This window comes from Notamacropus eugenii, chromosome 5 (genome assembly GCF_028372415.1).
Source record: "Notamacropus eugenii isolate mMacEug1 chromosome 5, mMacEug1.pri_v2, whole genome shotgun sequence".
Classification (NCBI taxonomy): Eukaryota; Metazoa; Chordata; class Mammalia; order Diprotodontia; family Macropodidae; genus Notamacropus; species Notamacropus eugenii.
In genome coordinates, this window is record NC_092876.1 from 133,824,719 (window position 1) to 133,845,236 (window position 20,518).

Genomic DNA, 20,518 nt, shown 5'->3' on the forward strand with positions numbered 1-20,518 from the left:
GAAACTGATTGAAATTCTAAGCAATGTTGTTATTCGAAGTAACCTCACTCTCTGGGATCACACATCCTGAGCCACCAGACTTAGCCAGGCATTCAGTAAAAGCCATCAGAACGTTACAAACTGAGATTGGCTGCTTTTTTTTTCGTTATTTGTGGTCCAGTGCTTCCTGGGGATGCCTGGTTCCAAATAACTATCTGACTAGGTGTATTGTTAATGTATTTTTGTGTAATAGGTTAATGTATTTTTGCTTAATGGGAAGATCTTTCCCATCCATTAATAGGCCTATGTGACCTGCTTAAGTCACATAGAAACCTGAGTCACATGGAACTTATCTTGAGAGGGGTTTGCTGAGTGAATGGAAGAGGAAAAGGCAGAGCTAGAGCAGAGCTTAGAGAAAATTGGTGAGAGAGCAGTCAGAACTAGGAAGGATGCAGGCAAGCAGGCAGCTGGGTGACCTGAGTGAGAGAGCCTGTTTGTGCTTTGTTTAAGGGAGCTTGATTGTGGGAAGCCTGGCAGGGGGAAGTCTTGGGGCTGGTGTGGCCCCCTGCATTGTTCTTGTGTATCAATGTCTTTGTTACCATGATGGATTTGGCTTTTTGGTGTCTGAATAATTGTTTTGTGTTAGAAACAGATGTGACTCTAATAGATATCAAGGAAAATTTATTACAGCAGAGTTCATAGGAACTGAACACCTTTGACCAAAAGTGGGCTCATCCTTTCTTAGGAAGGAAGAGCACTGAGTACAGAAGGGAGATGAGCTATATACTGTGAGTTCAAGACAGATCCTCCCACAAGAAGACAGCTTGGTTTCATTTTCCATCTTCTCTACATATCTACTAAATATCTCCTTGATATGTTTTTCTTCCCTTCCCCCCAACATATGAATTGTGCCTAATTTTGTGCTATCTCTCCCCCTTGGGCAGAGAAGTTAATATGCAGGTAGCTTATTAAGCAAGTACAAAGAAGAAAAACTTTCTCATGGTTATTCCTGGTCATATTCCCCAATTGGTTCAGGCCAGTTTCAGACCTGGATCTTTAAAAAAAAATCTGTGACTTTCTGAAGGCCACTGTCTTTGTCTTAATTAGTTGAACCCACCTGCAGTCTGCTAGCTTTCTTATTATCTGACTTATTCTCGATGACTTCAGAGACTAACAACTCTTGTGGAAACTTAACTCTTTGCTGTCTTTCACATTTTGGTTCTGTCTTCCATGTAGAGAGTCTATTGGATTTTGTGATTCAGAATTGTGCTGGGATATTCATGGCCACTATAGGAGCTGTGAATATTGTATTGGTGTTACAGTAGGGGATAAAAATCCCTTAGAACTTCTATGAAATGGTTACTTAAGAGTCTATGTTTCCCAAACTCATTTTTGGGCCCTCCCACCAATACTCTTACCCTAAATTGTTTGCAGGTTGTGACACAAAGTGTCAACCTTCCTACCAAGATCCTTTTTGATTGGCACTGACATAAGTTTAGGGACAAGAAGAAGAGTAAAAGGAAGCAGTGTTCACATTTCTGCCTCTGTAAGGCACATTTGCCAGCAACTAAAGTACTGAGTATTCATGGCCAGTAGAGATCTCCCTGGTCTCCCATCTGGACAGTACAGAGAACCAGAGAGTCACAAAGCATTAGAGCTGGTATGACCTTTACTTATCACCTGACCTAACCCCCAGGCCCATTTTACAAGTAAGACAACACAGGTTGGGTAGGTGAGGATTTGCTTAATATGTCATGATAGAAGTAGGATATGAATCTGAATCTTCTAATACCCAGTCTGCTTCCCTAGGGCTCACAGGAATTCTATGACTTTGATCCTACCCAGAGGGAAAAAGAGGCATTCAATGAGGTCTGAAAATTCTAATATCTGGGCAGTTTCCTTCAGGTTCAACAAAGCATTTCTCAATCTCTCCCTCTCTACCCCCTTCAACGGAAACCAACATGTGCTAGTGATTAAGGCCCTGGGCCTAAGGAAAGCCACAGATGGGGAAGGAAGAGCAAGACTGATGGATTTGGACCAAAACCTCAGGCTGAGACAGGCCAAGACCCAGAGTTTTTCATGGAGATGCCACATACAGGGCACTTAGTAAGAGAGGACCTGGAGGGAAGTTTTAGCTAGAAAGATGAGGTGGGGTCCCAGGAGGCTCAGGACCAGCAGTGTCAGTGAGAAGAGTATGTGGTGCCATCTTCCTCCCAGCAGCTCTGCCTTCTAATCCCAGTACTGACCATTCCCCCCTCAGGGCTCCCTCTGATGGTCAGACTTCTGAGCCTGCTGGTGTTCATACTAGGACCTACCTTCTGGACATGTGTGTGAATGAGGTTGTCAGAATAAATGCCCTCCACAGATGCAAGGGTCTCATGTCTTCTGATCCAGGCCCAGACAAGAAAATAGAAAAGTTAAAATATGTCATTTGAAGGCCCAGCTGTTTCTCCATTTCTGACAAAGAGAAAAAAAATCCAGCTTTTATATGGGCTCTGCAATAAAGAGCTGCAAAGAGTCTCCCCAGTGACACGTACCACCCAAAGGAATGTTGTTTTTATTGATTGATTTCATTTCTGTCTGACTCTTTGTGACCCAATTTGGGGTTTTCTACGCAAAGATGCTGGATTGGTTGACCATTTCCTTCCCCAGCTCCCTTTACAGAGGAGGAAACTTGCCCAAACAGGGTTAAGTGACTTGAGTAGGGTAACACAGCTAGAAAGTGTCTGAGGCAGAATTTGAGGTCATTGAGATGAGCACTCCTGATTCCAAGACTAGTGTTCTATCCACTACACCACTTAGCTTCCTAAAGGGAATAGAAAGATAGCATCCTAGTTTTAGAGCTTGAAAAGGCCCAAGAGATCATTCAGTTCAATCCTCTTATTTTGATGAAGAAAGAGAAGCCCAGAGATGGCTAGTGATTTCTCCAAAGTCACACAGTCATTCATTAGCAGATCTAACATTTTAACTCAAGTCTCTTCCTTCCTGGTCCAGTAAGGCAGGATGCCAGCAGCACAGTGATACCCTGGAAGCTCCCCAAATTCCCATAGTCACACACCTCCTCCCCACTGAGCTGTACAGCTCTATCACATAGGGCTCTCCCACAGACATAGAGGCTCTCTGGCCCAGCCACTTTCTAAAGCTCTCAGTTGCACAGACACAGGATGAAAGCAAGTCCAAAACCAGCTCAGAAGCCTAAGTTTCTTCTGCTATAGGAGGTTATCTCTGGGCATCCTCAGTGCGGGGTGGGCAGAGGCTGGGGACTCTAGGGCCCATTGAAAGAAACTGTTGCCTTCCTGTCTCCTCCCCAGACTTTTCAGCCCTCAGTTGGAGGGACACGGGGACTACATTGGGGAGGGAAAGAACCTTCTTTACCCAGCTCAGTTCATGGAACTCATGCTGTGTGTGGGGATAGGGTTTTCCCCTCCCATGGACACAGCAGGAAGGAGAAAGAAAGAGAGTGAGAGAAAGAGAAAGAGTCCTGACTCCCTGACTTTACAAGGGAGTGAAGGGGAGAATGTCTCATCTCCATCTCATAATATGTCTCAGTTTGCAAAATGATTTCACCAAAGAGGAGCTAACAGCAGAGGAGCACCTGGTCAGGAACACATTCAGAGCTCCATGGCCTTACTGCCCTGACCCTGTCCTGACCTTTGCTCATATTCATTCCTCCACGTGGGTGTTCTCTGATTCCTTGCTGTTTTTTCCTGGTTCTCCACACAGGCACATTCACAGTATCTGGCCCTCTGGTCCAGTCTATCCTGGCCTGGGTGAGAGAAGGTATCCAGCTCCCCTGCTGCCTCTCCCCTAAGATCAATGCTCGAGAAATGACAGTGGGTCAGAGACCCACTGATTGTGCACTTGTACCACAAGGACCTGGAGATGAAGGAAGTCCAGGCCCCTGCATTCCAAGGGAGGACAACAATGCTGAGAGAGGACATGGCTGAGGGGAGGGTGACCATTATCATCCACCAGGTCCAGCTCTCTGACATTGGCCTGTACACACGTTATTTCCAGAAAGGCCCTTTTTACAATGAAACCAGCTTTGAACTTCAGGTAGCAGGTAGGTCCTACCTGGGTCATGGGTTTTCTCTAGAGCTGGGAGGGACCTTCAGACATTGGCATTGGCACAGATCTTGGAGTGTCCAAGGTCCTTTCCATTCATTGTCTCACTGGAATCTCATAACTACCTTGTGGGTTAGTATTTGTGTCACAGGGACCACCCAGGCCCCCACTCACTGAATGCCAGGTCTATCACTTCTCAACCCCTGAGGATCCCCTGGTATCATTAATGTAATTTGGGGTATCCAGACTTTCCATCTTTGGCTCATGCTCCCCACAATGATGTTCCCCCAATTTTAGAGGCTCTCTGTCCCCTTATCCCATGTAACCACTTAATAGTCAGATTAGTTTTTCTACAATAATAGTAATTGTTCAATGACATGAGAACAAATATACAAACAACCCTTTCTCTGACCCATGAGGACATGCTCCTCCGCACACAGGCTACTTAAGTCTCTGGAGAGTTGGGGAGGTGAAGGAAGTTCAAGTTCATCACTTAGCCCAGTTCCTACATAGTATAGGCCCATCAAGTTCCACTTCCCAAGCTCCTCATGGATTCAAGTCCCAGGCACCCTGGCTTCTCTTCTGGTCTGGCAGCAGCATTTGGCCTTGATTCTTCCCTCCAAGGTCTCCATGGCTTGGGTGTGGGTGGGTTGGAGAATCCCCAACTTGTGCCTAGAAGTGAAAAGGACCAAGCAACAGCTTCTACCTACAGCCTAACCCTGTTTCTGGAGGGCAACAAGGGCTGGATTGGGGAGAGAAAGAACCTTCTTCTTTTTAAAAATAATTTATTTGTTTATTTATTTTCAGTGTTCTACAATCATTTCCATACAACCTAGATTTTTTTTTCCTCTCCCTCCCTCTCCCTTGCTCCCACTTTCTCCCTCCCTCCCTGAGATAGCATACAATTTTATATATATTCTACACATACATTCCTATTAAATACATTTTCACTATAGTCATGGTGTATAGAAGAATTAAAATGAATAGGAGAAAACATATAACAAACCAAAATGTAATACAGAAGAAATGGATCTACTACAATCTGCAAATGAATTCCATAGTTCTTTCTCTGGATGTGGAAGACATTTTGCCTTAAAAAACCACTGGGAATTTTTTAAGTCCTTGCATTGCAATGAAGTTCTAAATCTACCACAAAAAGTCCTCACACACTGTGATTGTTTCTGTGTACAAAGTTCTCCTGGTTCTGCTCCTTTCACTCAGCATCAGTTCATATAAGTCTTTCCAGGCCTCTCTGAAGTCTTCCTGTTCATCATTTCTTATAGCACAACAGTATTCCATTACATTCATATACCATAATTTATTCAGCCATTCCTCAACTGATGGGTATCTCCTTGATTTCCAGTTTTTGGCAACTACAAAGAGTGCTGCTATAAATATTTTTGTCCATGTGGGACCCTTTCCCATTTTTATGATCTCTTGGGGATACAGTCCTAGAAGTGATATTGTTGGGTCAAAGGGTATGCACATTTTTGTAGCCCTTTGGGTATAGTTCCAAATTGCTCTCCAGAATTGCTGGATCAGCTCACAGCTCCACCAGCAATGAAATAGTGTTCCAACTCTGCCACATCGTCTCCAACATTTATCATCTTCCTGTTCTGTCATGTTAGCCAATCTGATAGGTGTGATGTGGTATCTCAGAGTGGTTTTGATTTTCATTTCTCTAATCAATAGTGATTTACACCATTTTTTTCATATGACTATAGATATCTTAATTTCTTCCTCTGAAAATTGCCTCTCATATCCTCTGACCATTTATCAATTGGAGAATGACTTGTATTCTTGTACATTTGACTCAGTTCTCTATATATTTTAGAAATGAGGCCTTCATCACAGACGCTAGTTGCAAAATTTTTTTCCCAGTTTTTTGCTTCCCTCCTAGTCTTGGATTCATTGGCTTTGTTTGTGCAAAAACTTTTCAGTTTAAGTATTCAAAATTGTCCATTTAGCACTTCATAATGCTCTCTGTCTCTTCTTTAGTAAAAAATTCTTCCCTTCTTCATAAACCTGATAAATAAATAAATAAATCCCTTTTTCCACTAATTTGTTTATAGTATCACTCTTTACATTTAGATCATGTACTCACTTGGACTTTATTATTGTGTACGGTGTCAGACATTGGTCTATGCTTAGTTTCCACCACACTTTTGTCCAGTTTTCCCAGCAATTTTTGTCACAGTGAGTTCTTATCCCAGAAGCTGGGGTCCTTTGGTTTATCAAATAGTTAATTGCTATATACATTGCCTACTGTATTTTCAGTACCTAGCATATTCCACTTATCTACCCTTATGTTTCTTAGCCAGTACCAAGTGGTTTTGATAACTGCTGCTTTATAATACAATTTGAGATCTGGTAGAGCTAGGCCACCTTCCCTAGCATTTCTTTTCATTAGTTCCCTTGCTGTTTTGGACCTTCTGTTCTTCCAGATGAATTTTGATGTTATTTTTTCCAGTTCTAGAAAATAATTATCTGATAGTTTGAACCTTCTTCTTTACTCAGCTCAGTTCATGGAACTCATGCTGTAGGGATGGATAGGACTTTCACCTTCCATGGACATAGCTGGAAAGAGAGGGAGAGAAAAAGACAGAGACAGACAGAAGGATGGAGACAGATAGACAGAGACAAAGAATGAATCCCAGTCTGGTACTTTACAAGGCACAGCCTATTTCAGCTCTGCTCTCAACAGAAAGTGACTGGTCCCACCCCAGTGTAAGGAAACACAGAATGGCTTCTCCCGGACTCAGGCCCCTGGAATCTCCCACATGGGTCCCTCTATGTTAGGTCATCTGAGGCACAATGCAATGCCCCCTTCTCCTTCTCTTTCCATTTTAAGTATTTGTGTCTTTATCCAATAGGCAGGGTAGCATTTTTTAATCCAGTTCTTGTTCCCAGTTAAGAAAAAAATCCTCTAGGGTCTCTGGTCAGCCATGAGGGAATTCTTTTCATCTGCTTTCCCAGGGCCTTATAGGAAGAAATCTCACAGCAACCATTGGTGTAGGGTCAAACACAATCCCACAGAGTCAGAAGATAATCATAATCATCCCTAAATACAAACTTCAGTAGATTCACTAAATCCAGGAAAATTTTACAATCATTATCAACCATTATTGACTATTTAGCCTCAGCCTTTCTGAACCCATTTTCTCTCAAGAGAAAAAAAAGAGCAAAGACAAAGAAAGCTGAGTGTTCTTTTTTGATGGAAGTCCAGGTCCCTCTGAGTTTTCTTTCTTTCTTTTTTTAATTAATTAATTTATTTAACTTTTAACATTCATTTTCACAAAATTTTGGGTTCCAAATTTTCTCTCCTTTTTGTCCCCTCCCCCCACCCCCAAACACCGAGCATTCTAATTGCCCCTATCACCAATCTGCTCTCTCTTCTATCATCCCTCTCTGCCCTTGTCTCCATCTTCTCTTTTGTCTGGTAGGGCCAAATAACTTTCTATACCCCTTTACCTGCATTTCTTATTTCCTAGTGGCAAGAACAGTACTCGACAGTTGTTCCTAAAACTTTGAGTTCCAACTTCTCTTCCTCCATCCCTCCCCACCCCTTCCCTTTGGAAGGCAAGCAATTCAATATAGGCCAAATCTGTGTAGTTTTGCAAATGACTTCCATAATAGTCATGTTGTATAAGACTAACTATATTTCCCTCCATCCTATCCTGTCCCCCATTACTTCTATTCTCTCTTTTGATTCTGTCCCTCCCCATGAGTATTGACCTCAAATTGCTCCCTCCTCCCCATGCCCTTCCTTCCATCATCCCTCCCACCCTGCTTATCCTCTTATCCCCCACTTTCCTGTATTGTAAGATAGGTTTTCATACCAAAATGAGTGTGCATTTTATTCCTGCCTTTAGTGGAATGTGATGAGAGTAAACTTCACGTTTTTCTCTCATCTCCCCTCTTTTTCCTTCTACTAATAAGTCTTTTGCTTGCCTCTTTTATGAGAGATAATTTGCCCCATTCCATTTCTCCCTTTCTCCTCCCAATATATTTCTCTCTCACTGCTTGACTTCATTTTTTTAAGATATGATCCCACCCTCTTCAATTCACTCTGTGCACTCTGTCTCTATGTGTGTGTGTGTGTGTGTAATCCCACCCAGTACCCAGATACTGAATAGTTTCAAGAGTTACAAATATTGTCTTTCCATGTAGGAATGTAAACAGTTCAACTTTTATAAGTCCCTTATGGCTTCTCTTTGCTGTTTACCTTTTCATGCTTCTCTTCATTCTTGAGTTTGAAAGTCAAATTTTCTTTTCAGCTCTGGTCTTTTCATCAAGAATCCTTGAAAGTCTTCTATTTCATTGAAAGACCAATTTTTCCCCTGAAGTATTATACTCAGTTTTGCTGGGTAGGTGATTCTTGGTTTTAGTCCTAGTTCCTTTGACTTCTGGAATATCTTATTTCACGCTCTTCGATCCCTTAATGTAGAAGCTGCTAGATCTTGTGTTATCCTGATTATATTTCCACAATACTTGAATTGTTTCTTTCTAGCTGCTTTCAATATTTTCTCCTTGACCTGGGAACTCTGGAATTTGGCCACAATGTTCCTAGGAGTTTCCTTTTTTGGATCTCTTTCAGAAGGTGATCAATGGATTCTTTCAATATTTACTTTGCCCTCTGGTTCTAGAATCTCAGGGCAGTTTTCCTTGATAATTTCATGAAAGATGATGTCTAGGCTCTTTTTTTGATCCTGGCTTTCAGGTAGTCCCATAATTTTTAAATTGTCTCTCCTGGATCCATTCTCCAGGTCAGTTGTTTTTCCAATGAGATATTCCACATTATCTTCCATTTTTTCATTTTTTTGGTTTTGTTTTGTGATTTCTTGGTTTCTCATAAAGTCATTGGCCTCCATCTGTTCCATTGTAATTTTGAAAGAACTATTTTCTTCAGTGAGCTTTTGAACCTCCTTTTCCATTTGGCTAATTCTGCTTTTGAAAGCATTCTTCTCCTCATTGGCTTTTTGAACCTCTTTTGCCAAATGAGTTAGCTTATTTTTCAAGGTGTTATTTTCTTCAGCATTTTTTTGGGTCTCCTTTAGCAGGTGTTTACTTGTTTTTCATGCTTCATTTGCATGTCTCTCATTTCTCTTCCCAGTTTTTCCTCCACCTCTCTAACTTGATTTTCAAAATACTTTTTGAGCTCTTCCATGGCCTGAGCCCATTGAGTGGGCTGGGATACAGAAGCCTTGACTTCTGTGTCTTTCCCTGATGGTAAGCATTGTTCTTCCTTATTAGAAAGGAAGGGAGGAAATACTTGTTCACCAAGAAAGTAACCTTCTATAGTCTTATTTTTTTTCCCTTTTCTGGGCATTTTCCCAGCCAGTGACTTGACTTCTGAGTTTTCTTTCCACCCCCACCTCACCTCCAGATCCACCCAGCCAGCTCTTGGGGTCTGAGATTCAAATGCTGCTTCCAAGCCTCAGGGTTTTGGGCAGGGTCGGGGCTGCTAGTCAGTGTGAGATTAAGTTCAGGTGCTCAGGTAGGGGTAGGGCCGCCTCACGGGCTCAGTTCCCTCAGGGGGTTTATGCAGAGACCTTCAGCAACGGATCTGGGCTCCTGTCTGCTTGGAGAGCCCTTGTCTGTGGCGGCCTCTGCTGCTGCCTCCTGAGGGGGCCTGAGTTATGGGGGTACCCCACTCCCCTCTCGGCAAGCCAAGAAGACCCTCTCACCAACTTTGGGGGCCTGTGGGTGGAAGGACCTGCGCGACCTCTGGAGATTCTGTCCTTGAAGCCCTCTTGGATCCACTCCTCTTGGTGCTGCGTGGCCAAGGCAGGGCTGGGCTGGGCTCGGGGTCTGCAATGCGAAGCACCTTTTGTGAGAGGTTTTCAGGGCTCTTTGGAACATAAATCTCATCTGCTCCGTTGTTCTGTGGCTTCTGCTGCTCCAGAATTTGTTGGGAGTTCTTCTTCACAGATATTTTATGGGCTGTGGGTTTGGAGCTAGCGTATGTGTGTCTTTCTGCTCCACCATCTTGGCTCCTCCCCCCCCTCTGAGTTTTCTAAAGCACATGGAGCTCTCCTCACAGGCAGATCATTGAGACCTGGTGCTTGCCATTGACAGGTTAGAGGGACCTGTTCTCTTTGGGATAAAAGACCTGGACTATCTTATCAGATAGTCCATATTTGGGATTTTCTTGACAGAGAATACTGGCCAGTTCATTTGACAGCTGAGAAAACTGAGGCAAACAAGGTTAAGTGACTTGTACAGGCTCCCACAGCTTTGGAAGTGTCTGAGGCAGAACTTGAACCTAGGTCTTCCTCATGCCTTACTCTGGGTTGCTTCAGGGGAGTTCCTGCCTTACTCTTGGAAGGCTTAGGAGAGTTCCTGCTTTACTTTGGGAGGGGTCAGGGTAATTTCTGCCTTGTTCTGGGAGGGCTCAGGGGAGTTCCTACTTTTCTCCAGCATCTTGGCAACAGAAGTCCCTATATCATTGATTACTATAGTTATTTGTGTGTCATCTCCTTACTACAGATGCCTTGAGGGCAAGGTCCTGGGTTTATGAGAAAGAAAGAAATCACAAGACAAAATCGAATGAATGAAAAAATGGAAGATAATGTGAAATATCTCACTGGAAAAACAACTGACCTGGAAAATAGATCCAGGAGAGACAATTTAAAAATTATGGGACTACCTGAAAGCCAGGATCAAAAAAAGAGCCTAGACATCATCTTTCATGAAATTATCAAGGAAAACTGCCCTGAGATTCTAGAACCAGAGGGCAAAGTAAATATTGAAAGAATCCATTGATCACCTTCTGAAAGAGATCCAAAAAAGGAAACTCCTAGGAACATTGTGGCCAAATTCCAGAGTTCCCAGGTCAATGAGAAAATATTGCAAGCAGCTGGAAAGAAACAATTCAAGTATTGCAGAAATACAATCAGGATAACACAAGATCTAGCAGCTTCTACATTAAGGGATCGAAGAGCGTGAAATAAGATATTCCAGAAGTCAAAGGAACTAGGACTAAAACCAAGAATCACCTACCCAGCAAAACTGAGCATAATACTTCAGGGGAAAAAATGGTCTTTCAATGAAATAGAGGACTTTCAAGCATTCTTGATGAAAAGACCAGAGCTGAAAAGAAAATTTGACTTTCAAACACAAGAATGAAGAGAAGGTAAACAGCAAAGAGAAACCATAAGAGACTTACTAAAGTTGAACTGTTTACATTCCTACATGGAAAGACAATATCTGTAACTCTTGAAACTTTTTTCAGTATCTGGGTAGTTGGTGGGATCACACACACACACACACACACACACACACATATACACACATAGAGCAAGAGAGACAGAGAGCACAGGCTCAATTGAATAGGATGGGATCATATCTTGAAAAAATGAAATTATGGGGTGAGGGAGGAATATATTGGGAGAAGAAAGGGAGAAATGGAATGGGGCAAATCATCTCTCATAAAAGAGGCAAGTAAAATACTGTTCTGTGGAGTGAAAAAGCAGGGAGGCGAAAGAAAAAACATCATTCGACTAAAGGAAGGAATAAAATGCACACTCATTTTCATACGAAATTCTATCTTACAATACAGGAAAATGGGGGAGAAGGGGATAAGCAGGGTGTGGGGGATGATGGAAAGGAGGGCATTGGGAGGAGGAAGCAATTTGAAGTCAACACTCTTGGGGAGGGATAGGATCAAGAGAGAAAGCAGAAGCAATGAGGGCAGGATAGGATGAAGGGAAATATAGTGGGTCTTACACAATATGACTATTATGGAAGTCATTTGTAAAACTACACAGATATGTCCTATATTGAATTGCCTGCCTTCCCAAAGGGGATGGGTGGGGAGGGAGGGATGAAGAGAAGTTGGAACTCAAAGTTTTAGGAAGAACTATTGAGTATTGTTCTTGCATAACACTGGGAAATAAGAAATACAGGTAATGATATCTTGCTCTACAGGACAAGAGAAAAGATGAGGATAAGGGAAGGGAGGGATGTTAGAAGGAAGGGCAGATTGGTGGTAGGGGAAATTAGAATGCACGATGTTTTGGGGTAGGGGTAGGGGAGAGATCGGGAGAAAATTTGGAACTCAAAATTTTGTGGAAATTAATGTTGAAAACTTAAAATATATAAGCAAATTTTAAAAATTAAAAAAAGGAAGTGAATGTTGAAAACTAAAAATAAATTAATTAAAAATATCATCTAAAAAAACTACCTTTTATCTAACACCTTGAGATAACTACATCCATGGAATCCTCCAGAATCAATCTAGAAATTGAAAAGACCAATATAACTGGAGAAATAAAAAAATCTTCCTGGGAGAGAGTGAGGTAGAAAGCCTGACAACTGAAGGGATGACAACAACAGATTACAAATCAAGGGGACCTGGCTTCCTGGTAGGTTCCAGATGCCTTCAGGATACGACTCCTGGGGGAAGCCCCTGCAATGCTCTCTCAGTCTCACTTCTCAGTTTACAAGGGCAGGAGGCTGCCTCATTCAGGACAGAGGAGCTGGAAATAAGGAGTCAGTGACAGGAGCAAGGCTGCCGGGAGACTGGGAGAGGAGCTGGCACCTGAGACCAGGCTTCTTCAATGAGCAGACAAGGCTGAGGCATGAGAAGCTTGAAAGACTCAGTTTCTGGGTAACTGATCATTTTATTAATGATGGCTAGAGAATAATTAATAAAAGGAGGTGACTTGGCTTTCTGTGGTAAACCAAAATCAATTCTTGGAGGACTCTTGATGTAGAAAAGTGATTACTTCCAAATCACCTCTGATTGGTTAACAATTAGTGAGAGAATGAATATTATAATGAGAGGTGGGCCTATTCTAATGAGGTGGTAGGGGACTTGACTTTGATTCTGTAACTCATGGAAAAAGGGAGATTCATCTAGAGCTGAATACTCCTGAGTAATCTATATAAAAAGATCTTAACCCTACCACCTCCATCACCACCCACCACCATCCTAGTCTGTCTGAGTAGAACATAATGGGCTGGAATTCACCTAAATTACATTCTCTTTTTAAGATTTTTCTAGTTGGGTAGGGGAACAATTTCACCTAGATAAGATGGCCTTGGTTAGGTGAATTTTTGGGCAAGGTCAGTAATATCATTCAAAGACTGGCTGAATAACCTACAGGAATGTGTTTCTGAATGAAGAAATAGAAAAAAAAATCTTAATCCCAGTACTTAGTTATTAATATAAGAAAAACACAACCATTTCTCTCACCAGTGGGACTCAAATGAGGGAAAGTCCCATCCACTCCTGGAAATCATTGATTAAAATAATTTATTCACCTCAAAATTACTGATTCTTTGAGTCAGCCTGTGGGTGGGTCAGCCTGGGGAAGGATTAGGGTATGAGGCCATGGCGGATGAGAGTAAGGAACAGGAAACTGGGACATCCCAGGAGGACTGTGGCTGGTACCTGAGACCCAATGCACATTCAGGGATTAAAGGGAATAGCTCTGGGAACAGGCTAACTGGCAAAAGGAAGCCCTGCAATCCCCATCCCACCTAGACCTAGAAAGTAACTCAGAAACCAGGGCTTGGATGAGGGTATGTGGAGGACTATACTGAGGTAAAAACATGACTAAGAGGTTTCTCCCCAAGAGGCTGTCCTCCTGAACTCCAATGGATAATCATCTGACACAACCCCGCTACCACAGGAACTACTGAGGAGTTTCTCTGTCACTGCAGCAAAACCCAGATCCTTCAGTCCCAGGCCAGACCAAATGTTCAGACCCAAGGGAGGTGCCCAAGTCCAGCAAAGCAGGGGAACCTCAGATCCCTCTCAAAGCAATAATCAGAGGGTCTGGTGAGTAATGGAAGGACTTAGTTCTAAGGGCAGGACCTTCTCTTACCTCTGGTTCTCTGGAGTCTTCTTTGGTAGAAGAAATAAATCATGAAGAGGGAACCAATGGAGACCATCAAGGATGTAGCAACAATCATAGTGTGTATCTTCTGAGATTTCTGGAGATTCTCTGAAAAGAGTCCCCAAAACATTGGAAATCAGATAAGGGAAACTCTGGACCCTGATCCCTGTGGCCCAGATTAGGGGTGGGAGCATAAAGGGCATCAGTGGCTTTGTGCACAGATGATGCAGTCCTCCTTCCCCACCACCAGCTTCTAAACATTCCCCCAAAACCAAGCTTTCCTAGGACTTCAGAGAAGAGAATGTAACAATTGGAAGAGGCCTTAGAGAGAATCTAGCCCAGCTGCCTCAGTTTACAGAAAGGAAAATGGGAGAGAAAGGCCTTGCATCCTTCAGCTTGTAAGTCCCAGGACTGAAGTCTGGGTCCTCTGACTCAAAATCCAGGCCTCTTCCCACCATCTCACAGCTGTGTCCTCATAGATTCAGAGACTTTCAGGGATGGTGGGACCTTAGAAGGCATCTAGTCCAGCCCCATCATTAGACAGAGGGCCCGAGGTCAGAGAGAGGAAGAGGCATGTTCAAGGAGTTACAGAGAGGTAATGACAGACCTAGGACTGGAGCCCAGATCTCCTGATTCCAGAGGATGACTCTCTCTTCTGAAGTCCATTCTGGGTTTGTTTCTTACATCCCCATTGAGAAACTCTCTGGTTTTTACCTGAGCAGCCTGGACTCCAGCAACCCTGGGGTCAGCCCTCTCCTAAACTGTCACCCTGGTCTATTGTCCTCCCTGGACCTTGGTTTGACCACCTATAAAAAGGTGACTGGGGGCAGCAGTATGATGCAGGAGAGAAGAAACAGCCAGAACCTTGGAAAATCAGAAGACATGCTTTCAAATTGTGACTGTGTCACTTGTTGGCTAATTGAACTTGGACAGGTCACTGGGCTTAAGTCTCTTCCTGTGTAAGCAGATGAGGGACTTAGATGACCTCTAAGGCCTGTTTCAAAGATGACATACTTCAATGACAAAATAGTCTCATTCAGCATCTTTCCCCTCTTTCAGTAACCTTCCCTCCCTACTATCTCCCAGGAGCCCAGTGCTTTACTTCCTCATCAGTAACATGGACAGTAGAGTCGAGGGAGGGGTCATGATATTGGACAGTTATGGTGGAGTCAGATTGTGGAGGACTCCAAGACACTCCAGGGAGCCATGTAAGTTTCATGAGCATCTGAAGTGACATGACCAAAACTGTGTTTTAGGGAGATGAATCTGGCAGCATGGGAAGACATATTGGTGAAAGGAGAAAATGGAGACCCTCCTTTGAAGTAAAAGTGGAAGCTGGATTTGGAGTCAGGAGAACTCAGGTCAGATCCCATTTCTGGTCCTCCTCAAGCACTTAGAGTAAATAAGTCCCTTTGGTTTTTTTGGTCTCAGTTGCCTAAATGTGAAATGAGCTTGGAATTAAATGATAAATAAGGTCTTTTCCAGCTGCAGTGCCAGATTGGACGTGCTCTGTTCTAGAGAAGGGCAGATTTTCAGGGGGCTACTTATCTTCTGAGCTGTAACCTTGGCCAGAGGGATATTCTCTTGGGGCTGGATGATGCCAAAAGACAAATCAAGCCTGGTCTCCAGTTCAGAAATGGGGCCACTTTGCCTCAGGACTCTTCCTAAAATGCTTCAGAGAAGGATTTTTCTATCAAGGTAAGATTTCCCTACTGAGAATCTACTATGTGCCTGCACAGACCTGTCCTAGGGTCTTGGGACAAGGATAGGTCCTGACATCGAGGAGTTAAGTCTAGGTGGGGATATGAGCTTAATTCCTGTACAGACGTTTGTGAAGCAGATGACACTTCAGGGTCTGCTCGTCAAGCACAGAGCTGCCATGGAACTGCTTAGAGACCCATCTCTGACTTTTACCAGATGAACCAGTATCCTGGGTCAGGGGTCTGATTATTTCCTTGTGGCCCCAGAGGCTGAATTGGGAGCAAGAGATAGAAGTGTGAGGGAGGCCTATTTAGCCTTCCTGCTCAGGTGATCTGGCCCAGGTGGGAGGGGCTGCCCCAGGAGGGGCTAAGGACAGACTTGTATGAAATAATGAAGAGGGAAATGAGCAGAACCAAGACAGCAACAGGGTTTGAAGAACAACTTTGGGTGACTCAGTTGTTTTCAGAATGAAGGAAGACATTACAAGCATCCAGAGAAAGAACCAATAAGTGGAAGTAGCTACAGAATGATTTTACATATTATACATACACACACACACACACACACACACACATTTATACCTATTTGTGTCTAATGGTTGCCATCTCTATAGTGGGGGCAGGGGAAGGGTAGATGACAGAAAAAGTTACATGATCACATTATTATATGTTTAAAAGGAATTGCAAGTTGTACGTAATAGATTTGCAGTCTGATATATAACCAGCATTTTTTTTTTTTTTTACTATTCTACTATGTTATAAAAATCCTTGTTATTTTCTTAAGTACAGAACAAAGTAAATTTTAAAAACTTAGAAGGAATCAAGGCCACCTTCTCCTGAACGTCTTCAGCCAGGGCCTGGATGACTATGTGCCCTGGATGTTTCAGACATTTCAGAGGTTTCCTTTGCTGTCACTGGCTGGACGAGGTTGTCTCTAGCTCCCTTCCAGCCCTGAGGAAGCTGAGTCCTATTGAGAAAGTCCAATGTGAGCCTGAGTGGGAGGCCTCTCTTCCCCTCCTTCATCCTCAGAGCTCCTCTGCATCATCGCTCACTCTCTTCTCTTCCTCTGCCCACACAAGGAGAGGCCTCCCTGCTCATTAAAGCTGATTCCTCTCTCTGTGCCACTGATCCTGTCCCCTTTTCTCCTTCCCTCTCCTAGGATCCTGTTCCAGACTCCTCCCCTTTCTCACACATCTTCTGGGTCTCTTTTTCCAGTGGCTCCATCTCACTGGCCTAAGACTCCCCAGCCCTGAGGCTTTCCATGATGTTTTTACCCCCACACAATAATTATCCCTTCACTCCTAAAATTGGAGGCAAAGTGGCCAACACTCAAAAAGTCTTGGCTCCCTCATTACCACACTTCCTCTTCTGTGCCTTCAGCCTGGCTTTCTCCCCCACACTGTTGTGTTGAAAGGTTCTCTCCAAAGTCATCATTGGCCTCCTCGAATCCTATGGACTTTCCTGGAGTCCTCATTATGCTTGACTCCTCTGGAATGTCTGATGATATTGGCCATCCTCAAGCTCTTCTCAGCCATTTTCTCTTCCTCTTTTCTGTTGACTTCAGAGATGAGACACTCTACTGGTTTTCTTATTTTTATTCTCTGTCTGTTTAATTGAATCTTTATCTCCACCACATTAAGTTAAGGTGGATGTTGGTCAAGCTGCTGTCTTTACCCCTCTTTTCTCAATTTTCAATTTTATTGCCACCAAAACTTTAACCCCTCAAACCACATTACTTTCAGATCTCCATCCCCAGCCCTGGCTTTTCTTCTTGCTCAGCATCCTCATCTCCCCTCCCCTCAGGACATCTCGACTCAGATGTCTTTTCAGCATATCACACTCCCCATATCACACCCTGAGTTTATATTTTTCCTTCTTCAGTCTGCCCCTCCTTTTGATTTCACTATTCTCATATCAGAGGCACCATGATTCACCCAATTCCCTTTCTTTGAGGAATCTCTCATGGCCACTGTCTCCCTCACCTCAGACATCAAAACCACTGCCAATTCTTCATTCCACCTCCAGAATAGCTTCCCCAGTCTTCCCTACCTCTCTTTTCTCTGGGAACATGCTGGCCCATGTCCTCCTTCTCCCCTGACTGGAGTCTTCCATCAGCTTCCATACATGATTCACATATCTGCTGCCTCCCCACACGTCCATCAGCTGCCAGCTCCTCTGCCCTGCACGTGGTCCTGTTCAGGTCATTCCTGCCCTCCAAAGGCTGCAGAGGCTCTGTACTATGGAGCTCAGCCTGCTTAGTTTGACTTCATCGTGGGATAACCCTGCCAAATCTCGTGCCATCCTCCCATTCTAAGCTCATCCCTTCTTCGTCCATGTACTCTATGTTTTGGGCAGACTGGACCAGAACTTATGCCCTAACAATGCCCTGTTCTTCCTGCTGCCAAGCCTTTGTTAGCAATGCCCTTTCTCCTTTTCTTCCTCTAAAACTGATGTCATCACCACCCTTTCTAGGAAGCCGTCCTTGATTCCTGTGTCACTAACACCTTCCCCATCAGTCTTCACATCTCATTTCATTTTGTACCTTCTCTTGCACCTGACTTATATTACTGTATATTCCTATTATGTCCCTTGGTTTCTTATCCTAGGCTGCCTTATTCCTAAGCTGAGCAACTTGAGGGCACAGGGACCTGTCTTATCTAAACTTTCTATCTCCCTGACCCAAGTATAGGTACCTGTACATAGTAGTTGATGGATGGAAGAAAATCTTAACGCATTGAACCAAATATGTAAATAAACATAGATTTAATTAATTTGTATTGAAAAGAAGGTTTTGGAATTGAAATAAATTATGTTCTAAATGATCTCTCAGTTCATTATAGAGGGAGATCCAGACTAGTTTAATGAACAAATATCCTGAAATGGTTGCATTGCTTGAATCCCAGTGAATATTTCCATTGGGTTAGAACTAATGACCGTATTTTACATAATTACCAATTCAATTAGCATGAACTGAAATGTACTATATTGGGACTACTCAGGTTCCAGGTATATGCATCAATCCATTAAGGGCCTACGAGTTTGTCAGTGTGGAAACAGCTAGAAAGGTCTTTTGTAATGAAGTTGGCACACAGCGTTTCAGTGACTTGCCTATAGTCATAAGAGAATAAGAGTCATCAGGACCCAGCTGTTCCTGTCTCCAAGGCCAGCACTCCATCCACTCTGCCACACTCCCTTTCACTCTGCCATATATTACCTTTTCTAGTAGATTAAGCATCATATCTCTCTAGTTCCATGAAAGCATGAGGCCAGGTCATCTTTCCTTCTCTTCCCTACATCCTCACCTAGTTCAGAGCTGGACACAGAGAAGGTGTCTAGTAAACATGTGTCACTGGGCCAATGTGGATAGAAGCCATGCAGATGACAGTCAGGAAGACCTCAGACCCTTAGTGCCCCACTCAATGTATATATAGCTTTAGGGGCCAGGTGAGGCCTGGAATCTTTGAGAGAGAGAATAGAATCACCTTTATTTTTAAGCTCCAGAATAGAAGGGAAGCCTCCATCATCTTTTAGTGGGAAACATTAGGCTTAAAGAATCCAAGGCACAGAAAAGAATTGAAACCATGGATTAAGATCTACTTCCCAAAGTGAGTTTGTCCCTTTCTCAAAGCCTGTGATTTTGCACAAGCAGGATCTAAGGGATGTGTCTGAGAGAAGAAAATGGCCAGATACAGAGTGAGAAGAGCTGAGTCTGACTCCCAGCCCAGACATTTCCAAATTGCATGATCTCGTGCACAGTCCCTGCCCTTTCTAAGTCCCATTTTCCTCATTTGTTAAATGAGAGTGTTTTGAATCTTTTAAATCACTTTCAGCTCTAACACTTTGTGACTGAGAAGAAACCCATAAACCCTGTAGGACCTACCTGCTACCTGAAGTTCAATGTGGCCCTCATCATGATTGTCAGGTGACTGGACACAACAAGTATATTGACCAGAATCATTGACCTGGACCTGCTGGATACTTAAGGTCACCTTCCCCTCAGCCATATCATGGTGCACCAGCTCCACCCTCTTCTGGAACTCAGCACCCTGGGATTCTTCCAATTTCTCCTCATTGGGGTACTTGAACACAAGGGTCTCATTTTTGAACCAGTTCACAATCATATTCTGAGCATCCATCTTAGGGGAGAGTTCATAGGAGAGTGCGATGTCTTCCCCTTGCTTTGCCTGAATGAGCTGAGTAGGGTGAATCGCTGAGTATGCTCCTTTCTGGCATTCTAGGGATAGACCAGAAGAAAATTAGAAAACAATGTTGGCCAAGGATTAAGAGTATTTGTTTGTGTGGTTGGGGATACAGGTCTGGCTTCTAGACCAGTTGCTGCTGTAGGCCCAGTTTTGGGCAAATCCCTTTACTTCCTGTGATTCCCTTGAAGACAAGACATTCTCTCTCCTTACTGCTTTCTATGGTCAGAAAGGAGAGAAATTTTCTAGATGCTGGAGGACTAGGGGTGGGGATAAGAAGGCAAAAGATGCCATCAATGGCCTTAAGGGGGAACTGTATTAGCTTCTGCTCTGTCACTTACAAGGCAGAGGGAACCCAGGCTCCTGGACTGGCATTTACATGGCCCTGAGGTGATCATTGGCTGTGCATCTGAGTTAGAAAGAGGATGTGCCACAGGGCCAGGTGAGGGCTCTATGTGCAGGACTAGTTCAGCTCATTGGGGAGTTGAGGAGTCTGGTCACCTGGATAGATCAGTCTGATGTCCATTGATGCTGTGGGTCCCTCATCTCCCCTCAATGCAAAACACTCTCTTTACCTTTTCATGTCTTGTCCTGAGCTCTGTAACTGAATCAGCACTAACCATTGCCTCTGGGGAAAGTGTGTCAATAGACTGCCTCACTGTTCCACTCCCTAAAGTCCCCAAAGCATGTCTCCCTTCCCTGGCCACCTCTCCTCTCCTCCTGTACTCTC

General features: G+C 43.5%; 1 protein-coding gene across 2 annotated transcripts in view; it reads right to left on the reverse strand.

Moving 5' to 3' along the window:
* Positions 1-4,846: 4,846 nt before the first annotated feature.
* The window catches only part of LOC140505206 (butyrophilin-like protein 2), a 73,583-nt gene continuing 57,911 nt past the window's right edge, over positions 4,847-20,518 (reverse strand). For both annotated transcript variants that reach the window (XM_072610964.1, XM_072610963.1), the window contains exons 4-6: positions 19,470-19,823; positions 13,878-13,997; positions 4,847-6,621 (exon numbers count right to left, since the gene is read on the reverse strand). In XM_072610964.1, the coding sequence (XP_072467065.1) occupies positions 6,563-6,621; positions 13,878-13,997; positions 19,470-19,823 (533 nt within the window). In that variant the 3' untranslated portion in view covers positions 4,847-6,562. The remainder of the gene's footprint in view (positions 6,622-13,877; positions 13,998-19,469; positions 19,824-20,518) is intronic.